The sequence below is a fragment of the Oryctolagus cuniculus genome, chromosome 12 (assembly GCF_964237555.1).
Source record: "Oryctolagus cuniculus chromosome 12, mOryCun1.1, whole genome shotgun sequence".
Lineage (NCBI taxonomy): Eukaryota > Metazoa > Chordata > Mammalia > Lagomorpha > Leporidae > Oryctolagus > Oryctolagus cuniculus.
In genome coordinates this window covers 63,861,193-63,882,540 of record NC_091443.1, presented here as the reverse complement: position 1 = coordinate 63,882,540, position 21,348 = coordinate 63,861,193, and the positions used below count along the sequence as shown (strand labels likewise).

The 21,348-nt window shown below is 45.3% G+C and overlaps 1 protein-coding gene across 2 annotated transcripts in view; it reads right to left on the bottom strand.

Annotated features, from left to right (window-relative positions):
- Positions 1-8: 8 nt before the first annotated feature.
- Positions 9-21,348, bottom strand: part of RAD51 (RAD51 recombinase) — a 43,268-nt gene continuing 21,928 nt past the window's right edge. Inside the window, exons 6-10 of one of the 2 annotated variants that reach the window (XM_008268782.4) lie at positions 11,805-11,899; positions 2,707-2,820; positions 1,520-1,649; positions 1,184-1,305; positions 9-777 (exon numbers count right to left, since the gene is read on the bottom strand). In XM_008268782.4, the coding sequence (XP_008267004.1) occupies positions 654-777; positions 1,184-1,305; positions 1,520-1,649; positions 2,707-2,820; positions 11,805-11,899 (585 nt within the window). In that variant the 3' untranslated portion in view covers positions 9-653. 2 annotated transcript variants of the gene reach the window in all.

The following is a 21,348-nucleotide window of genomic DNA, read 5'->3' as shown; positions in this document are numbered from 1 at the left end:
CAGTAGCAGACATTCACAACATGAGATTTATGAAATAAAACAAAGGCCACGGCATATGTTTTCCATTAGGCTGAAGGACACACATTAAATCATGTAAATGTAGGATTGCCTTTGAATGCAACATAACCCAATCACCCCCACCCAGTGCCAGAAGGGATACTATGGAAACTAGCTTGAAGTATTTAGCTTGCACAAGACTGTAGTAAATGTGCTGTCTAGAGTCAGACAACTACTGTGTTAGCAGTTTCACACTGAATCTACTTAGTCTGCCACTAAAATGCTTAATTCACAGCGAAAGACCAAGCAAGAAGATGGTAAAAGGCCAGCAGGCCCACATGCCAAGTTCCTTAACATTCTTAAGAGTTTGGGAGACTCATCCCCTTTGCTGCACAGTTCAGGCATTATGCTTTATTACCATTTCTCAGAAGAGAGTTAGGTCTCCCAGCTTTAGTTCTCTTAGAGACCTATAATTGTCCAATAAACATTTCGGATCAGTTTGTGTGACACTGACCATCAGCTAATACAATAGGTGTTTTTCCAGAAGTCTCTTCCTGGCAGTCACAACAGGAAGACAGCTGTGAAGAATCCCCCAAGGAGCAGTCCTCTCGTTAGGCTGTAGCACTTAAGGTTTATCACCGGAAAAAAACCAATGTTCATTCTTTGGCATCCCCCACTCCATCTGCATTGATGGCAAACATGGCCTCAGCTTCAGGAAGACAAGGAGAGTCGTAGATTTTGCAGATTCTGGTTTCCCCTCTTCCTTTCCTCAGGTACAGTCTGCCCCAAAACAGAGCAAAGCACCAAGTTATTCAACAGCTCCCTTCCCAGCATGACAGACTACAGATCTTTTAGACATGTATACTTTCTAGCAGGACTTTGGCAGCCTTCTGTATACCTTAGTGTGCTTCTAATCTGGAGGAATCCAGCTCTGCTCCCGCAAAATGAAACTCTTATGCCTCTCCTTGTTATATCAATTATTCATATTTTCTACACTTACGGATTTTTAATTCTTTTATGAACTGAAAGCAAACACATGTACTAAGAAGAGCATGACAATGAGATTTTGCAGAATCTAATTAAGTCCTGGTGAAGCTACTGTTACATAAATGGAAATGTTACAACCATGCCTACCTCACAGCTAACATGACAACCCAAGAAATATCATCTACCTCATTTACCTTACCTGGTTGTTGATGCATGGGCTATGATATTTCCTCCAATAGGCTTTTTAGGATCTGCAGCAAACATGGCTGCTCCATCCACTTGGGCTACCACCTGGTTGGTGATGACCACTGCTACACCAAACTGATGGGGAAAGGATAAACATTACTTTTGGGCCAGACATTCCATGAACTTTCACACTGCTACCAGCCCCCCCCCCCCCCCCAAAGCAATGACTGACGAATATCTTTCCTAATAGCTTGATAATCTAAGGCACTGATTTCCTGGCCTCCTGGCAAGGCTCCTAGAATCTCTGAGCACTGCAAGTAAGCATTCCTTGTCTCGACCCGTAGCTTACCTCATCAGCAAGTCGCAGAAGCATCCGTAGAAACCTGGCCAGGTGCATCTGCCTGGCTGAGAGCTCACCTCGACCCGAGTAGTCTGTTCTGTAGAGGGCGGTGGCACTGTCTACGATAAGCAGTGCATACCTACAAGGAACAAAGACCCCATGAAACCTGTTTCTACCCTGTCAGATTCTGCTCCCTTCTTCATTACCCTACAACATCATAGTTTGACTTGGATGTAGACTTCTATTAAAGTATTTCTGCAGCATTCAAATCTGAAGCACTGTTTAATTAGGTAAAACAGCAAGTTCAGGTAGACATGGTTGCTTTTTCTTCTTTTTAAAATATTTATTGACTTTATATGTTGTTCTAGAATCAAGCAATAGTCTAGACCCAAAACAATATGGAATGGCCTCCTAGTTTTACATTTATGTATTTTTAAAGATTTATTTATTAGGGGGCCAGTGCTGTGGCATAGCAGGTAAAGCCACCACCTGCAATGCCGGCATCCCATATGGGTGCCAGTTCAAGTCCTGGCTGCTCCACTTTTCATCCAGCTCCCTGCTAATAGCCTGGGAAAGCAGTGGAAGATGGTCCAAGTCCTTGGGTTCCTGCACCCACATGGGAGACCCGGAAGAAGATTCAGGCTTCGGAATGACACAACCATTTAGGGAGTAAACCAGTGAATGGTAGACTTCTTTCTCTCTGCTTCTAACTGCCTTTCAAATAAATAAATAAATCTTTAAAAAAATTTATTTATTTGAATGGAGGGGGTCGGGGGAGGGAGAGTGCCAGGGAGAAAGATCTTCTATCTGCTGGTTTACTCCCCAGATGGTTGCAGTGAGGACCCCAGAGTTCCCTCTGATCTCCCACGTGGGTAGCAGAGGCCCAGGTATTTCAGTCATCCTCTGCTGCTTTCCCAGGCGCATCAGCAGGGAGATGCATCAAGAGCAGAACAGCTGGAACCTGAACTGGCACTCCAGTATGGAACGCTGGTGTCACAAGCAGTGGCTTGGCCTGCTGTGGCACGATTCCAGCCCCCAGACTTGACTTTTAAAATTAGTTTGACCTAAACCACAAAACAGGGGCATCAATACAGGAACTAAACTTACAAGCTGCTAGCAATGTGGTCAAACAGCCTGTAGAAGATTCAGGGTAAAGTCTTTGGGAACACCTTTAGTGTTTTCTACTGAGCACAAACCTGGACTCTACCATCATGGCTGATGCTTGATACAGGAGCTGGGTCTGGTGGTCTGTGTTGAAGCCCCGAGCATAGGCTACATTATCCAGAACATCGCTGCCAGAGAGGCCATACCTAGGAGAGAGCAGAGAACAGTTTTGGGCTATATACAGAACTCAGACGGAAAATTCATCTCTAATGCTTACATTGCCTGGAAGAGCAGGTAAGCAGCGGCGTTGACAGAGGTTTTGGGGACACAGAATGTAACTTCCTACGTCAGGAAGCTTAGGCAAACTACGGAAAGATGATAGCAGCAACTACTTTGGAGTAGATCTACCTGATAAGATTTCAAGACAAATCACAGCTGTTCTTTGAGGACTCCTGAACTAGACTGAACATTTTCCCAATATAAGGTAACAATATACTACTGGAAAAACCCAAAGCGCGTGACAGAATTTGGAGGAACAAAAATAACAAATCAGAGATTAATTAAATCCACGTAAACTGTTAATATGAGAAATAAAACCTTCTAAATAAGGACTCCAGGCTGGCGCCACGGCTCAATGGGCTAATCCTCCACCTGTGGCGCCGGCACACCGGGTTCTAATCCCAGTCAGGGCACTGGATTCTGTCCTGGTTGCTTCTCTTCCAGTCCAGCTCTGGTGTGGCCTAGGAGTGCAGTGGAGGATGGCCCAAGTGCTTGGGCCCTGCACCCGTGTGGGAGACCAAGAGAAGCACCTGGCTCCTGGCTTCGGATTAGCGTGGTGCGCCGGCCGCAGCGGCCATTGTGGGGTGAACCAACGGAAAAAGGAAGACCTTTCTCTCTGTCTCCCTGACTGTCCACTCTGCCTGCAAACAAACAAACAAACAAAAACAAAAAACAAGGAAACAAGGACTCCAACCAATAAGTTCAAGAAAGTAAACACTTTTTTTTTTTTTGCTTTTCTTGTTGGTAGCTGGTTTACATAGAGTATGTGACATTTATACATCTAATATAATTGACACCAAAACAAAATTCATGTCTGAATTTTCTTCCTCTGAATTTTTTTTTAAGATTTTATTTATTTGAGAGGTAGAACTACAGACAGTGAGAGGAAAAGACAGAAAGGTCTTCCTTGCGCTGGTACACTACCCAGTGGCCGCAACGGCTGGAGTTGCACCGATCCAAAGCCAAGAGCCAGGAGCTTCTTCCCAATCTCCCACACGGGTGCAGGGGCCCAAGGACTTGGGCCATCTTCTACTATTTTCCCAGGCCACAGAAGAGAGCTGGATTGGAAGTGGAGCAGCTGGGTCTCAAACCGCTGTCCTTATGGGATGCCGGTGCCACAGGCGGAAGATTAACCTACTGTGCCATGGCGCCGGCCCCTCCTCTGAATTTAAAATCGGCAAATGAGTATCTTCTGTTTGTAATGTCACCTAAGACATGAATGTTCCAGATGGCTCAAACTGAATTTCTTATTAAATGTACCAAAACAGAACTCCATTTCTTCAGTGGAGGATGGTCAAGTCCTTGGGCCCCTGTATCCACATGGGAGACTTGGAGGCCCCTGGCTCCTGGCTTTGGATCAGTGCAGCTCCAGCCATTGAGGCCAGTTGAGGAGTGAACCAGCAGATGGAAGACTCTGTTTAACTCTTTCAAATAAAAGATTCAACGGAATGCCTGTACTTTGCCTGCATCCCATATAGGTGCCAGTTCGAGTTCTAGCTGCTCCACTTCTGATCCAGCTCCCTACTAATGCGCCTGGGAAAGCAGAAGATGGCCCAAGTCCTTGGGCCCCTGTACCCAAGTGGGAGACCCAGAAGAAGCTCCTGGCCTCAGTCTAGCCCAGCTCTGGCCATTGTGACCCTTTGGGGAGTGAAGGAAGATCTCTCTGCTTCTCCCTCTTTCTCTCTCTAAAAAAAAAAAAAAAAAATTCTCAAACAGATGTGATTTTCTCTCTCTGTACTACCAGGAAACATTTGGGCTTTCCATGGCATTTGTGAAGAGCTACTTTGAAATTCTTTTACTAATTACAAATTCCTCAAGGAAAAGAATGGGTCTTTCTACCTACCTAGTATGTTTTATATAGCTAGTAAATTCTGAATATAGCTTTTATCCACAACCAAAAAACAGAGATTTGTGTATCATCACTCTAACCTACGTAATGTTCTCATATTAATGTCACCTGCAATCACATCACAATAGTCCAAAGTATAACAGCGACCCTCTTAGTGACAGTTCAAAAGAGAATGTGTAAGTGAAGGCCAGGAGTGGTCATTGTGGCACAGCGGGTTAAGCTGCCACTGTGATGCACATATCATCTGGTAATAGAGTACCAGAAGTTTCAGCTGCTCCACTTCCGAGGCCAGGAAAGCAGTGGAGGATGGCCCTAGTGCTTGGGCCTCTGTTATCCATGTGGGAGACCCACATGGAGTTCCCAGGCTCCTGGCTTCTGTATGGCCCAGTCCCAGCTATTGTAACCACTTATGGAGTGAACCAGCAAATGGAAGCTATCTCTTTTACCTTCTCTAGCTCAATCTCTCTCTCTCCTCTTCTACTTTTCAAATAATTTTTTTTTTTTTTTTTGACAGGCAGAGTGGACAGTGAGAGAGAGAGAGACAGAGAGAAAGGTTTTCCTTTGCCATTGGTTCATCCTCCAATGGCCGCTGCGGCTGGCGCACCACGCTGATCCAAAGCCAGGAGCCAGGTGCTTCTCCTGGTCTCCCATGGGGTGCAGGGTCCAAGTACTTGGGCCATCCTCCACTGCACTCCCAGGCCACAGCAGAGAGCTGGCCTGGAAGAGGGGCAACTGGGACAGAATCCGGTGCCCCGACCGGGACTAGAACCCGGTGTGCTGGTGCCGCAAGGCGGAGGATTAGCCTATTGAGCCGCAGCGCAGGCCAAAATAAATCTTAAAAAAAATGAAAAATACAAAATGAAACTCAAAGTACTGTAATTCTTTGAGCTATGTTCTATGTTTACAATTCTAGAATGAGGATAAGCAGTATGAGGATAAGCAGATGGCATGAAGATAGTTTTAGGATCCCAACCGAATAAAAGTTTTTTATATTTAAATCACAGAAGTATGAAGATTCAAGAGGCTTACATACAATTCTGAGCAATCCTACTAGTTTTGCTTCCAGAAACATTGATAAAATCTACTAAGAAGGGGAGGGTTATCTTTTTGGTCTCAGAACATAGATTTTTTTTTAAAATGATTTTTATTTATTTGAAAAGCAGAGTTACAGAGAGAGCTTCATCTGCTGGTCCACTCCCCAATGACCCCAATCGCCAGGGCAGGGTCAGAAGCCTAGAGCTTCATCTGGTCTTTCAGATGGGACTCACACCAGCACCCACAAAGGAAGCCAGCCTCGAAGGCAGCAGCTTAACCTACTGTGCCACAACATCGGCCTCAGAACATGACAAGTTTAGCAGAAAAATTTACCAACTCCTTTTTTTTCCAGCAGCACTCACAAAGTAGAATATATTCCAGAAGAAGGACATGAAATTTTCAATTCCTAAAATGTGGAAAAGGTTGGCTAGAAGTACCATCCTCTCTCCTAAAGTTTAGTGACCTTATTTTTTAAAATATTTATTATATTTGAAAGGCAGAGGCAGAGTGCAAGAGAGAGGTCCTCCATCTGCCAGTCCACTCCCCAGATGGCTGCAACAGCCAGAGCTGGGCCAATCCAAAGCCAAGAGCCAGGAGCCTCCTCCCACTCTCCCACATGGGCGCAGGGGCCCAAGGACTCAGGCCATCCACCACTGCCCTCCCAGGCCACAGCAGAGCGCTAGATTAGAAGTGGAACGGCCAGGACCTGAACAGGTGCCCACATGGGATGCCAGCGCTGCAAGCGGCGGCTACACCCACCATGCCACAGCCCCGGCCCCAAGTGAACCTTCTCAAAGGTAAGAATAGGTAAAGCCACCGCCTCCAGTGCTGGCATCCCATACAGGCATTGGTTCGAGTCCTGACTGCTCTACTTTCAGTCCAGCTCTTTGCTAAGGCACCTGGGAAAGCAGCGGAGGATGGCGCAAGTCCTTGGGGCCCTGCACACGTGTGAGAGACCCGGAAGAAGCTTCTGGTTCCTGACTTCGGATCGGTGCAGCTATTTGGGGGAGAGAACAAGCAGATCAAAGACCTCATTCTGTCTCTACCTTGCTAACTCTTTCAAATAAATAAAATATTTTAAAAAACCCAGGGGCTAGCGTTGTACTGTAGTGTGTAAAACCACTGCCTGATGTCATGAACCCAGGTGGGCTTTGGTTCAAGTTCCAGCTACTCTGCTTTTGATCCTGCTCCCTGCTAATTTGTCTGAAAGCAGTGGAAGACGGCTCAAGGACTTGGACCCCTGAACCAATGTGGGAGACTCAAATAAGGCTCCTGGTTTTTACCTGGCTCAGGCCCAGATACAGCTATTTGGGGAGTGAACCACTGAATGAACGATCCCTCCAACTCTGCCTTTCAGATAAATAAATAAACCTTAAAAAAAAAAAAAAAAAAAAAAAGTAAGTATAACTTAGAAATTCCAGGGGCCTGGCGCTGTGGTGTAGCAGGTAGCCACTGTCTACAATGCTGGCATCCCATATGTGTGCCAGTTCGAGACCTGGCTGCTCCACTTCTGATCAGCTCTCTGCTATGGCCGGGGAAAGCAGAAGATGGTCCAATTCCTTGGGTCCCCACACCCACGTGCGAGACCCACAAGAAGCTCCTGGTTACGATCAGCATAGCTCTGGCTGTTGTGGTCATTTGGGGAGCAAACCAGTGGATGGAAGACCTCTCTCTCTGCAACTCTGCTTTTCAGATAAATAAAAAAATAGATATTTTTAAAAAAAATTGGAGCTCCTTTTAAAAAACAATCTCAGGTTATTCTTAATAGGTAGGTAAGTTTGTAAAACTCAGTTCTATCACTTCCAAAAGGTTTATCTTTCTCTCATAGTACTTAACTTTCAAAAAAGATAGTGACTCTACTTAGCAATTGTGTCCATGGCTTTCAAACTTCAGCAAGTATCAGATTATCTGGAGAGCTTGTTAAAAACAGATTGTTGAGGACTGGTGCTGTGGTGGAGTGAGTAAAGCCACCACCTGCAGTGCTGGCATCCCATATGCCAGTTCGAGTCCCGGTTGTTCCACTTCCAATCCAGCTCTCTGCTATGGCCTGAGAAAGCAGTAGAAGATGGCCCAAGTCTTTGGGCTCTTATACCCATGTGTGAGACTGGGAAAAATCTCTTGACTTTAGATTGGCGCAGCTCTGGCTGTTGTGGCCATCTGGGTAGTGAACCAGCAGATGGAAGACTTCTCTGCCTCTCTATAACTCTGCCTTTCAAATAAATAAATAAATAAATAAAATCTTATAAAAGAAAAAAGATTGTTGGACCCTACTTGCACAGAGTGGGGATCGAGAATGAAATTTTTTTTTTTCTTAAAGTTTTATTTATTTATTTGAAAGGCAGAGTGACAAAGAGAAAGAGATCTTCATCTGTTGGTTCAGTCCCCAAATGGCTGCAGTGATGAGGAATGCACAAAGCTGAAGTCAGGAGCCTAGAACTCCATCTGGGTCTCCCACATAGGTGGCAGGGACCCAGGCACTTGGGCCATCTGCTGCTAGTTTCCTAGGCACATAAGCAGGGAGCTGGATTGGAAGACGAGTAGCCAGGACTCAAACTGGCAATTTGTTATAGGATGTCAGCATCACAGGCAGCAGCCTAACACACTGTGCCACAATGCCAGTCCCTAGAGAATTTTTTTTTTTTTTTTTTTTTTGACAGGCAGAGTGGACAGGGAGAGAGAGAAAGGTCTTCCTTTACCGTTGGTTCACCCCACAATGGCCGCTGCGGCCGGCGCACCACACTGATCCAAAGCCAGAAGCCAGGTGCTTCTCCTGGTCTCCCATGCGGGTGCAGGGCCCAAGCACTTGGGCCATCCTCCACTGCACTCCCGGGCCACAGCAGAGAGCTGGACAGGAAGAGGAGCAACCGGGACAGAATCCGGTGCCCCGACCGGGACTAGAACCCGGTGTGCCGGCGCTGCAGGTGGAGGATTAGCCTATGGAGCCGCGGCGCCGGCCAGAGAATGCATTTCTAATAACTTCCCTGGTGATACTACTGCAGCTATTCTGAGGACCATGTTCTGGGAATCCCTGAGCTACAGTAACCTGAATGTGGGTTAAACTTCTTCAACCAGGCATGGCAAAAAATTAACTAGTGAGGGTGTTCAGTTATGAATCGAAATTATTAAAGAGGGCTTATGATTTTCTCAGAACCATAAAATTAAACACAGTAGAGGGATGCGTGTTGTGGTACAGGTGATAAGTAGCCACCTGAGATGCCTGCATTCCTTATCAGAATACCTGGGTTTGGATTCCAGCCTCCAGCTAGTGCCTACCCTGAGAGGCAGCAGGTGATGGCTTAAGTTCTCGGGTCCCCTTCACTCATGCGGGAGCCCCAGACTGAGCTCCTGGCCTCCCTTGCTTGGCTGTTGCAGGCATCTGGGGAGTGACCAGTGGATGGAAGATCGCTCTCGCTTCCATTATCTGACTTTCAAACAAATAAATAGATCTTTAAAAAAAAAAAAAGATCAAAATGACAGATTTAAAAAAAAGTGGATTCTGGGGGCTGGCACTGTGGTACAGTAGGTTAAGCCTCCACCTGAGATGCCAGAATCTCTCTCTCTCTCTTTTTTTTTAAAGATTTACATATTTAAGAAGCAGAGTTACAGAGAGAAGGAGAGACAGAAATTAAAGCTCTTGCATTCACTAGTTCACTCCTCAAATGGCCACAATGACTGGAGCTGGGCAGATTCAAAGCCAGGGGCCAGGAGCTTCTTCTGGGTCCTCTACATAGGTGTAGGGGCCCAAGCACTTGGGCCATCCTCTGCTGCCCTTCCCAGGCCACAAGCAGAGCTGGATTGGAAGAGGAGCAGCCAGGACACGAAACGGCGCCCATATGAAATGCCAGCATTGCAGGCAGCAGCTTAACCTACTACGCCATGGTGCGTAGTGAATCTTAAAAAAGCAAAAAGTGTATTCTGGGGGCCAGTGCTGAGGCACAGCAGGTTAAGCCACTGTTTGTGACACCAGCATTCATATGAATTAGTGGTTTGAGATACAGCAGCTTCACGTCTGATCCAGCTACCTGGTAATGCACCTGGGAAAGCAGCAGAAAATGGTCTAAGTACCTGGAAGGGGAAAGGAAAGTGAACTAATCATAAAACTAGAGAATATTCTTTTTTTTTTTATTTGACAGGTACAGTTACAGACAGTGAGAGAGAGACAGAGAGAAAGGTCTTCCTCCCATTGGTTCACTTCCCTAATGGCCGCTACGGCCGGCGCTGCGCTGATCCAAAGCCAAGAGCCAGGCACTTCCTCCTGGTCTCCCATGGGGTGCAGGGCCCAAGCACTTGGGCCATCCTTCACTGCCCTCCTGGGCCACAGCAGAGAGCTGGACTGGAAGAGGAGCAACCGGGACTAGAACCTGGCGCCCATATGGGATGTCAGTGGTGCAGGCGGAGGATTAACCTAGCGAGCCATGGCGCCAGCCCCCGAGAATATTCGCAATTTAGGCAGGTTCCAACTTGAATGTGACATCTCAACATGCAATTAAATTCTATTTATTCACTGAGCATCAGTAAAATTTGTGGTCAAATTAACCATTTGACCCGAGGCCAGGCAAAATAGGTAAAACAATTTTGAAAATTTATTTGAAAGCTGTGTTGGGGGATACAGAAACTCAAATTCTTCACCAGCTTTACTGAAGTTTCCTTAATATATTTTCAGAGATGTACAAACATCATTACAATCCAATTTTAGAACATTCCCATCACCCTAAAAGAGCTCTCAAGTTGATTTGCAGTTACTCTGCATTCCTACCCCCAGTAACCACAATTCTACTCTCTATAGATAAATTCTACTTATTCATTTACCTACTGATGGACATTTGGGCTGTTTCCTGTTTGGGGCTATTGCATTGACACTATAAACATGCCTGTACAAGTCTTTTTTGAGGACATGTTTTATGACTTGGCACCATTTTATACTCTTGCAAATCATGAGGGTTCCAGTTTCTCCACACCCTCCCCAACATTTCTTACTATCTTTCATTATGGCTAGCCCAGTGGGTATAAAATGATACCTATAATTTTATTTTTCTCTGATGCCTAATGACATTGACCATCTTTTCATCCATTTATCTGTCATTTATATACACTCTTTAGAAAACTGTTCAAGTTCTTTGCTCGTTTTTCAGTTGGGTATTCTTTTCACTGTTAGGCCATAAGTGTTCTTTATATATTCTGCATGCTATTGCAAACTTTTTCTCACATTCTTTTTTTTTTTTTTTTTTTTTTTGACAGGCAGAGTGGATAGTGAGAGAGAGAGAGAGACAGAGAGAAAGGTCTTCCTTTTGCCATTGGTTCACCCTCCAATGGCTGCCGCGGCCAGTGCACCACGCTGATCCGATGGCAGGAGCCAGGTACTTCTCCTGATCTCCCATGTGGTGCAGGACCCAAGGACTTGGCCATCCTCCACTGCACTCCCTGGCCACAGCAGAGAGCTGGCCTGGAAGAGGGGCAACTGGGACAGAATCCGGTGCCCCGACCGGGACTAGAACCCGGTGTGCCGGCGCCGCAAGGTGGAGGATTAGCCTAGTGAGCCGTGGCGCCGGCCTTCTCACATTCTTGAGGAAATCTTTTTAAATCCTTGAGAGTATCCTTTAAAGTACAAAAGTTTTTAATTTTGATGAAGTGCAAAATGACTTTTTAATCCATTAATTATTCCTTATTTATTTATTATTTCCTTCTGAGGCTGTATCTAAAAAAATCTTTGCCACTTAAAGGCACATAAAACTTTTCTTCTAAAACTTTTATAGTTATAACTCTTGCATTTAGATCTTTCACTCTTCTGAAAAACAAAAACACATACACATACACACAAACCCAAAAATGCAGTCAAAGGCACGAACGTATTCCAAGTTCATAGCAAAATGGAATGAAAAGAATGCCAATTTCCCATGAGCTTTCTGAAGCTCCCTCATAGAATTCTGGAATGTAGAATAACAGAAGAGACATTCTTTAGCCAACCAACCCAGGTAATCACTAGAATGACAAGTGTGACATACAGTCTCATCTAATTTAGTAACCTACCTCTCAGCCACTGCTAATAGCCGTTCTGGCCTAAAGGTACCCTCGGTATCAATGTACATGGCCTTTCCTTCACCTCCACCTCGGTCAATGGGAAGCTAGAGAGAACAAAAAGAACAGTGGAAATCAACACTACATTTCTGACATAGCTGGTCAAGTGTCTTCCATCTTCAATATGGCTAAGGGTAAAAAACACTTGAAAATAACACTCAAGTGTAGGCAGGAGGTACTCCCTTCTTAACAGAAATACAGCTAGCAGCAGACACAAAGCTCATTGAGTCTCATAGCACATAAAACTAGAGTCTTGTCAGTTGGATGCTTAGAAATATTGTCCCAAGTAGGTGACAACATTCTGAAATGACTGCATGTCAATACAAGACTGATGAATGGGTTGGTTCTATGGTATAGTGGGAAGGGGCCACCTGCAATGCTGACATCCCATATGGGAGCCAGTTCGAGTCCCAGTTGCTCCACTTCTGATCCAGCTCTCTGCTATGACCTGGGAAAGCAGTAGAAGATGGCCCAAGTCCCTGGGTCCCTGCCCTGGCTTCAGACTGGTGCAGCTCTGGCCATTGTGGCCAACTGGGGAGTGAACCAGAGGATGGAAGACCTCTCTCTCTCTGCCTCTTCTTTTCTCTGTGTAACTCCAACTTTCAAGTAAATAAATAAATAAATCTTAAAGACTGATGAAGAAGAGGACAAACATTTGGAATGCCATTTACTTTTGGTTTAATCAACAGGGGACCCTGATCCAATAAACAATTAATTATAGCATGTCTACAGCAAATTTACACTTCATTTCATTGCACACAATTCTGAGTATTACCAAGGAGCTTGTCAATGCCCCAGGACCACCAACGGCAAGTTTAAAGTGTGAGCAAGAAGGAGCTAGTGCTGTGGTGTAGGGGATAAAGCTGCCACTTGCAACACTTGCATCCCACATGGATGCTGCTTGGAGTCCTGGCTGATCCACTTCCAATCCAGCTCCCTCCTACCACACCTGGGAAAGTGCTTGGGCCTCTGCACTCATGCAGGAGACCAGGGAAAAGTTCCCAGCTTCAGCCTGGCCTAGTGCCTGCCATTGTGGGCATCTGAGGGAGTAAATCAGCAAATGGAAGATCCCTCTCAATTTAGCTCTTTGTTTTATTTATTTTAAAAGTTTATTTTCATTTGAAAGGAGAGTTACAGAGACACAAACAGGATGACACTATAGGTAGAAGCTTACCCTTCTATACCACAGTGCCAGCCACCAAATTTTCTTTCTTATATTTGAGGGAAAAAATTTCAAAACTATATAAAGAACTACATGCTTGCATTAAAAACTCAAACAGGCGCCAGCACTGTGGCACAGTGGGTTAAAGCCCTGGCCTAAAGTGCCGGCAAACCCATATGGGCGCTGGTTCTAGTCCCCGCTTCTCCTCTTCCAATCAGCTCTCTGCTATGACCTGGTATAGCAGGGGAAGATGTCCCAAGTCCTTGGGCCCCTGAACCCATGTGGGAGACCCGGAAGAAGCTCCTGCCTCCTGGCTTTGGATCAGCGCAGCTCTGGCCATTGCTGCCATCTGGGGAGTGAACCAGCAGATGGAAGACCTCTCTCTCTGTCTCTACCTCTCTGTAACTCTCTTTCAAATAAACAAAATAAATCTTTAAAAACAAAAAAAAACCAAACAACTCAAATACAGAAGTATAGGATGAAAACTGAAAGTTCTTCTCCACCACTCACCACCTCTCCCAGATGTATCCTTCTGGGTATTTTTTTTTTCTTTTCTTAAAAATTTATTTTATAGGGGCCAGTGCTGTGGCTCAGCGGGTTAACGCCCTGGCCTGAAGCACCAGCATCCCATATGGGCACCAGTTCTAGTCCCGGCTGTTCCTCTTCCTATCCAGCTCTCTGCTATGGCCTGGGAAAGCAGTAGAAGATGGCCCAGGTCCTTGGGCCCCTGCACCCGCGAGGGAGACCCAGAACAAGCTCCTGGCTCTTGGCTTCGGATCGGCGCAGTTCTGACTGTTGTAGCCAATTGGGGAGTAAACCATCGGATAGAAGACCTCTCTCTCTCTCTCTGCCTTTCCTCTCTCTGTGTAACTCTGACTCTCAAGTAAAAAATAAATAAATCTTAAAAAATTTTTTTATTTTATTTTTATTTGAAAGGCAGAGTTACAGAGAGGGAAGACCTCTTCTCTTCGCCTTTCCTTCTCTCTCTGTGTAAATCTGCCTTTCAAATAAATAAATAAAATCTTGTTTTAAAAAAAAAGAGAGAGAGAAATCTTTCATCTGCTGGCTCACTCCCCAGAAGGTCACAACAGCCGGAGCTGGGCCAATCTGAAGCCAGGACCCAGGAGCTTCTTCCGGGTCTCCCACATGGATGCAGGGGCCCACGGACTTGGGTCATCTTCTGATGCTTTCCCAGGCCATAGCAGAGAGCTGGATCGAAGTGGAGCAGCATGGACTTGAACTGGCACCCATATGGGATGCCAGCACTGCAGGTGGTGGCTTTAGCCACTACACCACAGCGCCAGCACCCTTCCTAGGTATTTTCTATGCGTTTTCATATAAACACAACTTTTATGTGCTTCTATTGCTTACTATGTGACCTTGAGATTATTCTGTTTCCTTTTCTGCAAAATGTAGGTAAAACCCACCATATAGGATTGTCTTAAAGATTAACTGATTCGCAAAAATGTTTAGCAATATGCCTAATTTGGGGGCTGGCACTGTGGCGTAGCAGGTAAAGCTGCTGCCTGTAGTGTTGGCATCCCAAATGGGCGCTGGTTCGAGTCCCAGTTGCTCTACTTCGGATCCAGCTCTCTGCTGTGGCCTGGGAAAGCAGTAGATGGCCCTGCACCCGCATGGGAAACTCAGAGGAAGCTCCTGACTCTTGGCTCTGGATCAGCACAGCTCTGGCCATTTCGGCCAATTGGGGAGCGAACCAGTGGATGAAAGACCTCTATCTCTTTGCCTCTCTTTCTCTCTGTGTGTAACTTTGACTTTCAAATAAATAATCTCTGGGGGGAAAAAAAGAATGCCTAATACACAGAAAGCACTCTGAAATTTTTTCTGTTTTTATAAAGAAGGTTTAAAAAAATTGTTTTAAATTTATTTGAAAGGCAGAGGGAGGGAGACAGAGACTGTCCATTTGCTGGTTTACTTCCCAAATGCTAACAGCCAGGACTGATCCTGGGCAAAACCAGGAGCCAGGAATTTCAACTGGGTCTCCCACATGAGTAGCAGGGACCCAAGCATTTGACCTATCATGTTCTGCCTCCCAGGGGCAAGTTAATAAAAAGCTGGATTGGAAAAGGAGGTGGGACTTGATCTCAGGTACTCCAATATGGGATGCAGGTATCCTAAGCAGCAGTTTAACCTGCTACACAACATTCACCATCTGGAAGGCTTTCTTAATTCGGAAAGGCAGAAATTATATCATTTGACAAATTGGTAGATAAAAATCTATCATGGTAACACTGCATGGAAGGAGCAAACAACATGTGCACAGCAAAAAGAGAAAGATTCAGAACCTTTGGTCAAGCAGACACCCAATTCCTTGGAGAGGAGGAATTCTAGACACTCTAGGGGCTAAGTCTCCAGAAAATAAGATGAATGAGGTTCACCTTCCTCCACCTTTTGGTACCTTTAGTGCTATTAAGAGAGGGGATTCTTTCCCAAGTGGATGGACCTTCTTGGGCTGAGGGAGGCCACAGCATAAATAGACAGATGACAGCAGGGAGGAGACAAAGTCCCAGGACACTGCGAGGCCAGTCGCAGCCCAAGGCTCACAGAAGTCTGTTCTCCAGCACACTTTGTTCCCTACACTGTGTCCTCCATTTAAGTTATTGGGTGGGGAAAAAATGAAGTCAGCTGTCTAAATAAATGTTAAAAAATTACCAAAATTTAAATCTTTTTCTTATTTTATAATTACACATGCTGTTTCTCACTGTTACCATATAAATAATGCTACGGTATGAAATCTTTTTACGCTTATCCTTGGACATCTGTGAAACATTCTGTTGTAAGACAAAATTTTCTGTCTACCTGTCCAAAAAAATAAATAAATAAATAAATTTCTGTCAAAGGACAGGTGCTTCTCGCTCTTCAAAAGGCTGCAAATGGCTGGAGCTGGGCCTATCCAAAGCCAGGAGCTTCTTCCAGTTCTCCTACGTAGGTACAGGGGTCCAATCTGGGCCATCTTCCACTGCTTTTGCAGGCCATTATCAGAGGGATGGATCAGAAGAGGAGCAGCCGGGACAGGAACCAGCTCCCATATGAGATGCCATCGTTGCTGGTGGAGGCTTAATCCATTACGCCACAGTGCTGGCCCCAGGACATGTGCTTTTAAAACTGGTACTTCGGCACTGGTGCTGTGGAGAAGTAGGTTAATCCTCTGCCCTGCGGTGCAGGCATCCCATATGGGCGCCAGTTCCAGTCCTGGCTGCTCTTCTTCTGGTCTAGTTCTCTGCTATGGCCTGGGAAAGCAGAAGATGGTGGGCCCCTGCACCCGCATGGGAGACTGGGAGGAAACATCTGGCTCCTGGCTTCGGATCGGCGCAGCTCCGGCTGTTGTGGCCATTTGGGGAATGAACCAGCAGAGACAAGACCTTTCTCTCTCTCTCTCCCTCTCAAATAAATAAATCAATCTTAAAACAAACAAACAAACAAACAAACCAAAACAAAAAAAAACCTGGTACTTCTGTTGGGCCAGTGCTGTAATAGATTAAGCCATCACTTGGGATGCCCTCATCTCACACTGGAGCGCTGATATAAGTCCCCCATTATGATCCAGATCCCTACTAGTGTACCTGGGAAGCAGCAGACAACGACATAAGTGTCTGAGCCCCTGCCACTCATGCGAGAGACCTGAGGAGAATTCCTGGCTCCTGGCTCTGGCCTGACCCAGCAGCAGCTGTTGCAACCATTTGGGGAATGAACCAGCAGATTGAAGGTATCTGTCATGCCATGTCACTCTGCCTTTCAACTAAATAAATTATTCTTTTAAAATAAAGTAAAATTGACACTTAGGTTAAACTGTCATCTCAGATTTGTAAAGTTATTTAGCACTTTGAATAAGCATGGGCTGTTTATTTTTATAATCTATCTGTAGTTCTTAGCTTTATTTAACCTCACTATTAGAACTTCAATATAGTGGAGGTTTTAATTCATTTAGTTGAAAACATCTAAACAATGAGGGCAAATACTGTTTAGAACTAAGTAGTAACCTAACATTTCTTCTATACCTATAGTTCCAGGTTAGACTGGCAAAATATAATGCTTTCTATTTTTAATGAATTAAAATTTTTTCTCAGAAAAATAAAAAAATCTATTATTCAGCCACCTCCAGATTAGTTATGATATACAGAGTTGCCATGGCAACTGGGGATAATGTATACTATACTCTAAATGTTTATTCTGCATGAATCCCTCTCAAAACAACATAGGGAAAACATTTCTATTTAAAAAGGTCATACTTCATTTCAAACGACCCATGTCAGGCTCTTTTAAACAATTCTATTTTCCTTAGGTATCAAATTTCAAATGGTGCTCAGGTAATAGGTATGGCTTATCATCACCTTTCCTCTTCTCAATGCCTCCTCCCTTATTACCCTAAAAATTTTCCAGCACACCTCTCCCCTGTCCCCAACCTCAAGCCTACACACACACTTTCTTCCTCAGAACTATTTACGAGGAAACAGTAATGGCTTCGGTCTACTTGATAATGAAATCCTAACTTGGGGGCCAGTGCTGTGGCCGCTGGTTGGAGTCCCAGCTGCCGCACTTCTTATCCAGCTCTCCGCTTTGGCCTGGAAAAGCAGGAGAAAATGGCCCAAGTCTTTGGGCCCCTCCACCCACATGGGAGACCTGGAAGAAGCTCCTGGCTTCAGATTGGCGCAGCTCTGGCCACTGTGGCCATTTGGGGAGTGAACGAGTGGACAGAAGACCTCTCTCCCTCTCTCTGCCTCTATGTAACTCTGCCTTTCAAATAAATAAATAAATCTTTTTTTTTTTGATAGGCAGAGCGGACAGCGAGAGAGACAGAGAGAAAGGTCTTCCTTTGCCGTTGGTTCACCCTCCAATGGCTGCCGCGGCCGGCACGCTGCGGCCAGCGCACCGCGCTGATCCGATGGCAGAAGCCAGGTACTTATCCTGGTCTCCCATGGGGTGCAGGGCCCAAGTACTTGGGCCATCCTCCACTGCACTCCCTGGCCACAGCAGAGCTGGCCTGGAAGAGGGGCAACCGGGACAGAATCCGGCGCCCTGACCGGGACTAGAACCCGGTGTGCCGGCACCACAAGGTGGAGGATTAGCCTAGTGAACCGCGGCGCCGACCGAAATAAATAAATCTTAAAAAAAAAAAAAAAAAAAAAAAAATCCCAACTGTTATCTCACTAGACTTATGGTGACGTTTTGGGCTACAAAGAAAAGATCAGTGAACTGATCAAACACTGAATACTAAACGACAAGTGAAAGAGATAAAAAGTATGAAAAACAGGAGATAAACTTTCATTCCTGAAAGAATCAGAATTCTACCTCAAAAAAATGGCATTTGGAGTATGCTGCTGTGGTGTAGTGGATTAAGCCACCAGTTGCAACAATCAGTATCCTACAAGGGTGCCAGTTCAAGTCTCAGCCACTCCACTTCCAATGTAACTCTCTGCTAATGCATCTGGGAAAGCAGCAGCAGATGGCCCGAGTGCTTGGGCCCTGCCACTCACATGGCAGACCTGGATGGAGCTACTGGTTCCTGGCTTCAGCACCACAACACTATCCGCTGCCTAAATATCAGATTAATATTTTTTGGGCTGAGGGATATTTTTATTGGTAATTTTCTTTCAATCTATTCAACAGGTCTCTTCCAGATTCTTTTTTGAGAAGATGAGAGGGAGGCAGAGTGCCATGAGCACTCCCATTTGCTGGTTCTCTCTCTAAATGTCTGCAACAGTCAAGGCAGAGTCAGGCCAAAGCCATGTCAAAAACTCAATCCTGTTCTCCCAGGTGGGTGTTAGGGACTCAAATATTTGAGTCATCACCTACTGCCTCCCAGGGTGTGCATTAGTAGGAAACTGGATTGGAAATGGAAGAGTGCCCGGCGCTGTGGTGTAGAGGGTAAAGCCGCCAGTTGCAGTGCTGGCATCCCCCATATGGGCGCTAGTTTGGGTCCCAGCTATTCCACTTCCAATACAGCCCTCTGCTATGGCCTGGGAAAGCAGTGGAAGATGGCCCAAGTCCTTGGGCCCCTGCAACCGTGTGGGAGACCCAGAAGAAGCTCCTGCTTCTAGGCTTCGGAACAACACAGCTCTGGCCGTTGTGGCCAATTGGAGAGTGAACCAGCAGATGGAAGACCTCTCGCTCTCTCTCTCTGCGTAACTCTTTCAAATGAATAGATAAATCTTTAATAAAAAAAAAAAAAAAAGAAAGAAAGAAAAAGAAATTTGAGTAGCTAGGATTCAAAGCAGGCAATTTGATATAGGATATAGGCATCCAAGTGACGATTTAACTGCTGTGCCACACACTTGCCCCAAATAAGGGCATTTGAACCACTGCCCTGCTAGGCCAAATGCTTGCCCCCAGGATATTTTAAATGGTTTGGTTATGCTACTGTTCTGTAGGAAAACTAAATGATCCCTACTCTTTACAGAAAAAACTTTCAATTTACCTATACTGAAGACCTTCCAAAATATGGTCTTAATGTATCTTTTTAAGGTTTGTCTCCCACAACATTTCTTTTTCCCACAACCAGGCAAATAGGTTTATTCACTGTGTTCTCATATATTATACCTCCCCATTCTCTGAACTCCTGTTCAACCCATTCCATAAATAAATGCTTTTAACTTCTATACTCACAACTTGCATCACCCCCACCCCCCACCCCCCCAGCCCCGGCCAATTTAGCATTCTTCAGGGTCAATTATCCGCTCATGCTCCAGGTCTGTGGTGGAATGAGAAGGCCATGCCAAGGTGGCCGCTGGTAAGCGAGCATCAGTTACTCAGGAATGGCTTTGAATCCCACCTGGCAACAGAGCCTGCCTGGCAACAGGCTGTGATTGGATGGCTTTGAATCCCACCTGGCAACGGAGCCTGCCTGGCAACAGGCTGTGATTGGTTGGAGCATAGACAACCCCTTGACCAGACTGGCTGGTCTTGCCTATATAAGATGTTGTACCAACTGAAATAAACGAGTCTGTGGCCTGCTTGCCTCAAGCCTGCTTTCACCCGACTCCTGGGGTCTGTGTGGTGACTCTGTGCCTCTTGCCCCCACCACGCTCCTCCTCTCAGAAAGGAATCCACTGGAACATCGTTGAGAAATCAACTGCAACACAGGTCCAGTATCTTTTCTCCATAAAATAGTCCATATTTACTCTAGCAATCTCTCTTCTCTTCCTTAAAATATTTAAGATACTTCCTCTATACCATTCACTTAACAATGTATCAGGGGGCTGGCACTGTGGTGTGGTGGGTAGGGCCGCCACCTGCGGTGCTGGCATCCCATATTGGTGCTGCTTTGGGTCCTGGCTGCTCCACTTCTGATCCAACTCCCTGCAATGGCCTGGGAAAGCAGTGGAGGATGGCCCAAGTTCTTGGCCCCTCCACCCACATGGGAGACCCAGAGGAGGCTTCTGGCTCCTGGCTTCGGATCGGTGCAGCTTCGGTTGTTGCAGCCATCTGGGGAGTGAAGCGGCAGATGGAAGACCTCTCTCTCTCTCTCTCTCTGCACCTCTCTATAACTCGACTTTCAAATACATACACAAATCTTAACAACAACAAAAATCTCTCAGGCATGCCTTAGACCATCTATTCTATTACTTCTATCCATTCACATACTTATTGAGTATTACTGAGTGCCAAGCACTGACTTAGCACTAGCAATATAGCAGGGAACAAGCCAGTTATAGGCTCCACCTTTATGAAACTTTCAAGAGCCCAAGTTCTGAAGTCTTGGTTGATGCCCGTATTAGCTACTTAAATGCAATACGAGATTAAACACTTGAGTTGAATTCACACATGAATGGGAGCATAAGGAAAAATAAATGAAGGGGTTTGGGAAGTTTTTCCCTAATGGAAGAGATAATAGGCATATCTGCAAACCAGTGAAGATAATCTAACAGATTTAGAACAGAAAATGGAAGAGTGGCAGAAGACGGTAACCAGATCACACTGGCAGAATGGGCCTGTGAAAGGAAAAGGGATAATTTCTCCATTATAACCCAAGATAAGAATAGATGGATACAATGCTGATGGGATTTATAGATTTGATATGAACAGCAGGTTAGGTCACTGGCTGAGTGATGGCTGAAGGTTTGAGGAGGCAGAACAAAAATATGAGACAGTTGTTTGAATTAAGTGGGAACAAGTATCTAGAACTCATCAGATTTTTCAAGTTGTAGTAAATGCTAATCTAAAGTCTGTCATCTTGAATTTAAAATGAAGTCAGTCAGTTTTATGGTATGATTTTTTTCCCCATTATGATTAGCTTTTGGGTACAGGCAGTAATAAAATGGAGTTCATCCAAAGTTGGCATCTTTTCAAGAAGGTATGTTAACTGAAGTATTTGTAGTG